This window comes from Alosa pseudoharengus, unplaced genomic scaffold, assembly GCF_046254945.1.
Source record: "Alosa pseudoharengus isolate Yale_2024_CS ecotype anadromous, Long Island Sound unplaced genomic scaffold, YU_APseudo_1.1 YU_APseudo_1.1_scf_11, whole genome shotgun sequence".
Lineage (NCBI taxonomy): Eukaryota > Metazoa > Chordata > Actinopteri > Clupeiformes > Clupeidae > Alosa > Alosa pseudoharengus.
Window position 1 is genome coordinate 19833669 of NW_027468576.1, and position 8303 is coordinate 19841971.

At 39.9% G+C, this 8303-nt stretch overlaps 1 protein-coding gene across 1 annotated transcript; it reads right to left on the reverse strand.

The window, feature by feature from the left end:
* Nucleotides 1-220: 220 nt before the first annotated feature.
* On the reverse strand, nt 221-6523 carry LOC143116920 (LIM/homeobox protein Lhx8). Its single transcript, XM_076278301.1, has 9 exons — nt 5856-6523; nt 5607-5697; nt 5231-5377; nt 4863-4984; nt 4242-4462; nt 3637-3740; nt 3050-3145; nt 1977-2190; nt 221-1125 (listed from the first exon to the last, which is right to left on the reverse strand). Exons 1-9 carry the CDS (start codon nt 5888-5890, stop codon nt 1049-1051), a joined length of 1107 nt encoding a protein of 368 aa, XP_076134416.1. The 5' UTR covers nt 5891-6523; the 3' UTR covers nt 221-1048.
* Between the last annotated feature and the right edge of the window lie 1780 nt (nt 6524-8303).

Below are 8303 nucleotides of genomic sequence, written 5' to 3' on the forward strand. Positions count from 1 at the left end.
AACTCATCTTCAACCTACAATTACAAACAGTTACAGTTACCTGTAGCTTATCTGCAACCAACAAGTTTGCTACTGAAAGGTTTCATCTTCCATGTGAAAGACAATGGTGCTGTAGCTGATTCAATTTGCTTTGATATATTTATTTAATTTGTTCATTATCTGTTTGAAGTGGTAGAACAACCAAAAGATCACATTGTAACGGTGTTTGTGTAATTTTACATTTATTTAAAAATGACAGTGAAGCACAAGAAATAAATAGAACATAAATAATTAATTTGAACGATATACAGAAAAGAGAACATTTTATAGCACAACATTCATAGTCATGTAACAGCAGCATTCATGTCTGAATTGGGCAGCATCCTCTATATCTAGGCAATGCAGTGCTGTAATGTCAAAACAGAGTCATACTGATGGCCAGCTCTTATTACAAATTTAACCATTTTCAAGCCGCATGTACAAGCATTTTTATTATTAAACAATGTAACAGTATATGGTAGTAGTTAGCATGAATCTCATACGCGTAGGGTGTAGTCGTATTCGTTACTATTTTACATGGGGTGGAAAACTCAAAATTTGTCTTTCAACTACTGTAACATATCAGTTCCTGTATCAAAGCCAGCCATTTACCAAGACCGGAGAGGTAGTAAGACCAGTGCACCCTTTTATCAATGATCAGCTGTTACCTAAATGGTCACGCTCAAAACTAACAGACATCATAAACAGTCCAGACAGGATTTGTGAGCCAAAACGTTTATGCAAGTAGACTCTACAGTAAATTGTGCAATTTCATGCGGCTAGAGGCAGGTGTGAATAACTCCCTCTATGAATCATAAAACCTTCCTCCGACAAAAAAAAAAAAAAAACCTTCGCTCATATTGACACTTTTCACTATGAACAAGTTAATGCAACAATACACTTACTGTACAACCTGGGTTGCTGATGTATAAATCAAAAGCATTTCCATAACGAAAAAAGGCCAGAGTCCATTTCTCGGGCCTATTTGCACATTAATGGCGGAGAAGAAGGTGCAAAAAGACGGCAAGGCTCAAGCGTGAGTGACTGGCAGCTGTGTGCCTGGATGCGGCAGCAGTGAGTGGTACATTACTGATGATGGTGAATGTACTGCAGGGAGACAGACAGATTCGGTAATGTTAATTAAAGTCCATCAACTCTCAATGGCACCAGTTGGTCATGGTTACTTATCCCTGTACATGACATGTACATGTCATTTACATTTATTACTTTAGCAGACACGTGTATTACGTACATTAGTGGCTTCTAAAAAACAATACTTATGACCTGTTCTGGACTGATTCTAATATTTTCAAAGGGGCCCACATTCTGACATGTAAAATATATACCTTTTCTGTAGAAATGCACCGATTGTGAAATTCTGGGCCAATATTGATACCGATGTATAAAATAACAATTTGGCCGATAACCAATGCAATATATTTTTTTTGCTTGTTTAATTAGTTTTTGTTGTTAATTATACATATAGATATACTTTCATAAATATTCATAAAAAACAGAACCATTTTCAAGTCTTTCAGGCCCTCATATCACAACATTTACCTAGTGTAGAATTGATGCTGTAACAGATAAACATCAGCCACTGGCATCAGTAAATTTGTCAATAGCCGATAGTCAACCAGGCCGATATTGGCTGATACCAATGTTGGCTGATATATCAGTGCATCCCAACGTTTCTGTCCTTTAAATCACTGTAGATCAATGGATCTGGTAAACTGCTGGATGTAAATATAAATACTGACTGATGGTACCGTCACACCGAATGTTGGAAATTGAACATTCTAAATATCTGGGTTCATTACATTCAACGTTAGAACCTTACATTATTGCGGAATAGAATCTTCTGTCAGAATGTTTAAAACTCCCCTGCTGAAGGGTTAATGTAGCCCTAACTGTGAATATAAATGTAGTGTATGGACGGTTGTTGTGACAAAACTTACCGTCGATGTATGAGTGCAGTGCGGAGAGCATGGAGCCCTCGGGTTCGTACGATGAGTACTGCAGCTCCTCTATCACGGGCTGGGGCAGCCGCAGGGGCTGCAGGGATGAGAGGGGAGGCACCGATGAGGTGGAGGAGGTGGAGGACGACGACGACGAAGGGTGAGACGGACTGATGTGCTTCTTGTGCCGTGCCCTGCAGTTCTGAAACCACACCTGGACAAGAGCGGCAGAGAGGTATGCTGTAAGCCGTGGCACTTCACAAAGAGTCCATTTCTACTGAATTATTCCATCTATTCAGCTGTTATAATCCTTAGTGTATTCCATCCTACATCTCTATAGCAGAGGTTCTCAAAAATGTTTTGAGAGGCACACCAAAAGTCAAACCAAAACGCTATGGCACATATACTGTATACCCTAATTACCAGGAGTTCATCATCTTATACCCATACTGTATATTTCTACACATGTTCTGTGCTGAACAGAAAAGTAAGGCATGTTATTGTTGATGTTTTTTGTTCTTTTGCTTGACAAGGGAAAAGGTGGCTGCCAAAGTTGTGAGAGTCCTCAGACTGGTCGCCAGACCTGTTTTTTTTTTTTTTTTGCTAGAGCTGGTAAAAAAATAAGTAAAAAAAAGTCAAAGTAAAAAAGAAAGTAAAAAAATCTAGACATATGCATAACAATCGTGCTTATAGGTGGTAAACTATGGCGATCTTGCTTAGGAGTTGCGAGACGGATCTCAGCTTCAAATCATGAAATCAAACTGAGAATGGTAGCCTACAAAAGACCAGATTTTTAAAAAAGGTGCGAGTCTCCGACTACCTAAAATGCTTTAATTAATAAGGTGTGTCATTCACACATTCACGTACAAAAAAACGCTTTGGGTTTCTCCAAAATCCACGGCACAACTCACTAAACCATGTTAGTGTACCCCGGCACACCAGTTGAGAATCATTGCTCAATAGCACTCTCAACAATAGCGATGCTATCACATACATTATAAAAATGGTGCAATGCTTCCAAGAATGAGACTTCAATCAGACCAAACTGCTCGCCCACACATGGAAATACTCACCTGAATCACCCTTCTGCTGAGGCCAGTTTGTTCAGCTAACTTCTGGAGCGTCTGGGCGTCAGGATTATTGTCTAGGGCGAACTGGGCTTGCATCACCTGTCCATCAAATTAGATAGCACACTTTCTTAACACTGTAGGTTACAATACGGCTATTGTAAGAGCACTACAGGTTACAAGACCACTATTATAAAAGCAATGGATCAAATGCAGTAGGTCTACCCAGACTCCCTAATTGTGTTGGGAGTTTAGTAAAAAAAATAAGTTTTAGGTTATAAAAATGACCATGACTCAAAATAGGTATAATAATTAATTTATTTTATGGCCATTTCCCTCACCTGACCTAATCTCATAGCCCTCCGACCACACATTGGCATTATACTCTCCTGAAAATTGCTTTTCCGCATAACAGCTAATAGTCTTCTTTCATTCCTTTGTGCATCGATTTCTGACTAATCCAATTAATCTATTTCTCTTCCCGCACACATCTCTTAAAAATGTTTTTGGACAAAGGCATATGCACGTTATAAAACAACATGCAGGGCCCGTGAGAAAGACCAGTGGGATCTCTGATGATGTTGTTACAATACCTGCAGCTGGTTTGCCGTGAAGCTTGTGCGGGCCCTCTTTGATGATTTGGGCTGATTCATTTCTTGTTCTGTAGGCATTGCTCCCTCCACACTGACCATGCTTCCTATTATCAAAGCCGGAGAGAAACGAAAACAGTCAGCCGGGTACAGTATCTGATGCAGGAGATCAAGATATGCCATGCACAAATGTCTCCTGCTTCACGCTCAGAATCTGTCCAGGCTTGTCCCATATGTAACATTTACAACCATCAAAAAACATGACATGCCAAATACCTGTGGTGTGGAACTGCAGCATTCTAAACACCTACTGTAACGACTGCAGACATTATTCACTGTTCAATCATGATCAAGGCTCTGGCTTGGCTACTTTCACATTTTTCAGTGAAGAGAGAAAAAGCTTTGCCACTAAAATACCCTACAGATAAAAAAACAAAAACTACAGCCACCCACTGAAGGCCAATAACATTATTAATTACTCTCTAGAGAACTTAGTTTACAGTAATAGCATTGGCAAGAAGATGACACAAGAAGATAGACACAAAAATGACAATCCCTGACTGAGAGGTTTGAAGCTAAGCGTATCCCCACATGCCGTGTATCCTCACCCTTCTCCACTGCATGCTTGAGGTTGTCCAGCATGCAGTCGTAGTGTACCCGACACAACACCTTCTCCTCCACCAGGGCAAACTCCTCACCCGTGGACAGCTGTCTCTTGCAGGAAAAGCAGGCGAAGCAGGCCAGATGGTACACGTTCCCCTTGGCTCGCCGCACCCAGTCTGTGGACTGGATGCTTCGGCCACAGCACGCACACCAGGTCCTGTACCTCCTGCATAATTAAGGCCCAAGACTTGAGAGATGCTGGAGTACAATGGGACATTTAGCCTACATTTAAAAGTTAAAGGTTTAGCCTACAACTTGTATCAGAATAAAGTCAAATTCAAAAGGAATGTATTAAGAGTGTGTTTTCTGAATTTTACAAGCCAAAAAAAGGCTCCAATATTTTCCTAACACTGAAGATGATGCTGTCAGTAGACAACTGTGTAGGTTTGTATGTATGGGTTTGATGTTTGTGAGTTAACAATTGCACCATGATATAATATAATATATTATTGCACCATAATATAATATAATATAAATGGCACTGTTCACAATGTTGTCAAATCTGCTTAAAACTATTTGTTGTCAGGGCCCTAAAGAGAACACTGAGATATATGAGAATAGCCTACCTAAAATAGTCAACTTTGCAAAACACCTCCTTTTCTTTGATATAGCAGCTGGTGTGCCCGCCAAGCGAAGTCTGGCAAACGCTGCACGACAGACAGCGCACATGCCAGCACAAGTCGTTCACCTAGATTTAACAATGATAAGACCTTAGAACACAAATCGACCCTTCAAATGTAACCACGTTAAATTAATTTAATCTATCATCTCAAGTCTCGCAGTTTGGCTATCAATGCCATTTTAACCCGGAAAAAGTACGTTAGACTAGCCAAGACTTCTAAAAAGCACTGATATAGCCTACCAGTTTTGCATTAAGTCGCGAAAAAGGCAAGAGTCGACAAAAAACACTGAGCAAGTGCGTATCCTTGTATACCTTGAGCAAGTATTTATCCACAATTTCCTCTCGACAGTTAGCGCAAACCGCTTTCCCCAAACGAGTTGGAGATGCCATTCCTTGTGGCGAAGCAGAGGGGGATGAGAGAGAACTTGAGTCGACCTCCAGCACTTCTTCTGGTATTCCCTGAATGTAAAAAAAAGTTTACACTCCGTCCAGTTGCCCCCAATCCTCCAGCAAATGGTAGCGCTAACTACAAGCAGTTGTATCAGGTGAATGCTACGTTAGCCTAACTTTACGCCAAAACTTTTCTGCGCGTCCTGTCAAAAACAAGGCGCACCTGCGCATGCAGAAATAATATAGGCTACTGAAACATTTTTCCAAAATGTCGTGTTGACATGCAGTTTGTATTTACCAGTCGGCTTTCCCTCCGGCTCTTTAGGCACCTGTCCAGTTGCTCAGCTTCTCCTTCGCAGTCTCCGCACATGACGAGGTAGACTAGCCTACTGGAGATTCAAATTCACTCTGGAGTCAAATGGCCAGTTGCAGCCTTTAAATCTCTGCACTACAACCCATAAATATGATCCACTTGTACGTTCACCATGACAACCTGGGCGATTATTGAAATAGCATTTGAAAGGGACAGATTTAAGTCTTTACTTACAAAAACAGCAGACCCTCGAAGTAACAGTTATCCATGACGTATTACGCTCTTCAGATCTGCATTAGGGATTCGGAGGCGCTTAGCACAATGCGTTGCCCCCAAACATATCAATTTCGCGTGCCAATCAAAACTAGTGAAGAGTCTCTGGGAAAAAGAGGTTTGATTTATTTAATTACAGCGATTACAAGCCAAAGTTTGTCACAAATGTCTGCCCTGGCCAACCTAGAGGTGAAGAGGTCTCATTAACTACTTCAGTTTTAATTGCTGAATGTTCGAGACAAAATAAGGATGGATGCTTTGTAGCCAGCAATTTTAGTAACATTTTGAAAACACAGGTCACACCTAATATCGGCGATTTTTTTCCATCAGACAGCAAGATAGTCAGCAATAACTGTTATTTCCAAGTTTCAGTGCATTCTTTAAAGTTTCTGCTAAGACTGAAATGTCAAATATGAAAACAATAAACAGAAGACCGTAAGAATTGAAGAAGTTATTGTCCAAATATAGTCTGTAAAGACAACAAATTTAAAACGGAAAAGTAACAGTTGAACTTAAATAAAAGATAGGGGGAAAGAAAAAAATAGTAGCCTAAGTCCTATTCAGTCAAAACATGGCTTCAGTTTGTTAGATCTAATCTAAGTTTCGAACGGTTTGAAGCAAAGCTTCAGTTGCACACATAAAGCCTATAGAAGAAGTCAGAATAGGCAAAACATACAATTCGAATTGTAGCCTATTGAAATTAATACTATTCAAAATAAGCAATTCTAGTTGAAAGATGAAATCCTGTTGTAGTAGTTGTACAAAATATATTTTACAAAAATCCAAAGATGCGATTGTTTAAAGTGGTTTGCTAATTACAACAACAAAAAAACTCTAGGCTATTATTGCCTTGAACAGTGAAGTTGCTTGCATAGTTATTTTTACGTCTATGAAATTATCTTCGACATCCAAGGGACTTCGAAATCCAAGTCTCCTGTGTCATAGGCTACTTAAAAGGAGACCAGAAAACGCCCTGGGGCACAAGAGCTTTGATAGCAACCAAACGAAATTGTTCTATCAATTCGAATTAGAGCTGCTTCTTAAATCAATACCTGACTTAATGATCTCTGGTCAAGGTTTAGCTACTCTTTTGTTCGTTTCAGAACTGACATCATTTAATAAAAGCATGCAATTTAGAGTTTATGACAGCACTCTTTCTTCGTTTTTGCCCAATTTTATGCCATTTAAATGCCACTACAGCATGGGGAAATGGGGGCGTCCATATTCATCATTATATCAATAATTTTAAAGCACCTAAACTACTCCTAACAGTGAATTTCTGGCTGGGTGTTTATACTTACCTGCAAAAGTAAAAATATATTCAGTTTAGTGATTCTTTTAGTGGTCCTTTTTTCTATTAAAATCTAAGGCTGACATAATGTAGATAAACTTAATTGTGCTATCCTTTATATCTTTGTAGGAATGCATGGGAAGCAGATCTCTGTATGTTGTCTTCCTGTTTATCTATCTATCTATCTATCTATCTATCTATCTATCTATCATTCATTCATTTACAACCATTTAGATTTTTCATAACTTGGTATTCAGAATAAACACGGAATAACATAGTTGTGCTTTAAAGTTACTGCTGAGTTTGTCTTCCCAGGAGAACACCGATGAAACTCCTGCTCTCCAGCTTTGGTCAGTGGAAGATGTATCATCTGCATTTCCCATAAAGAATCACTGTTTGTGCAACCATCATCATTAAAAGAGTGCTCGAGGCCCTCTCTGTGAGGTACTTCCCACTCTTCAGACACAACCTCAGTTAAGAGTTAACATGATGGGTGACAGCGTCGGTAAAAAAAGAAAAAAAGATTAAAGATGCAGTCAGTGATTGCGCATGATGCTGCATTTGTTTATGTTTACATTTACATTTCTAAGCTGATGCTTTTTTCCAAAACATCATACATTCTATTTTAACCAAGGACCAAACAAACACATCAGATAGGTAGCCCTATAGGTAGGGGGGGGGGGGGGGGGGGGCTACCTATCTGATGTGTTTGTTTGGTGCAAACAAATGCAGCATCATGCGCAATCACTGACTGCATCTTTAATCTTTTTTAGCCTTTTCATTTGGCTGACCCTTCTATCCAAGGTGCCATTTACCATGTATTGGGGGCCAGTCCCCCCCAAAGCAACTTGGGGTTAAGTGCCTTGCTCAAGGGCACAAATTGAACAACCTTTTTGGCTACTGCATGCCAACCCAGCTCCTTAGCCATTACGCTACCAACGCTGTCACCCATCATGTTAACTCTTAACTGAGGTTGTGTCTGAAGAGTGGGAAGTACCTCACAGAGAGGGCCTCGAGCACTCTTTTAATGATGATGGTTGCACAAACAGTGATTCTTTATGGCAAAAATGCAGATGATACATCTTCCACTGACCAAAGCTGGAGAGTAGGAGTTTCAT

Bases quoted from the DNA above. Each gene is read 5' to 3' on its own strand.
- LOC143116920 (XM_076278301.1), bottom strand. From the start codon at position 5,890: ATGGATAACTGTTACTTCGAGGGTCTGCTGTTTTT. The intron at 5,698-5,855 runs GTAAGTAAAGAC...TTGAATCTCCAG, and splicing joins TTCGAGGGTCTGCTGTTTTT to TAGGCTAGTCTACCTCGTCA. The intron at 3,741-4,241 runs GTGAGGATACAC...CTTTGATAATAG, and splicing joins CAAGCATGCAGTGGAGAAGG to GAAGCATGGTCAGTGTGGAG.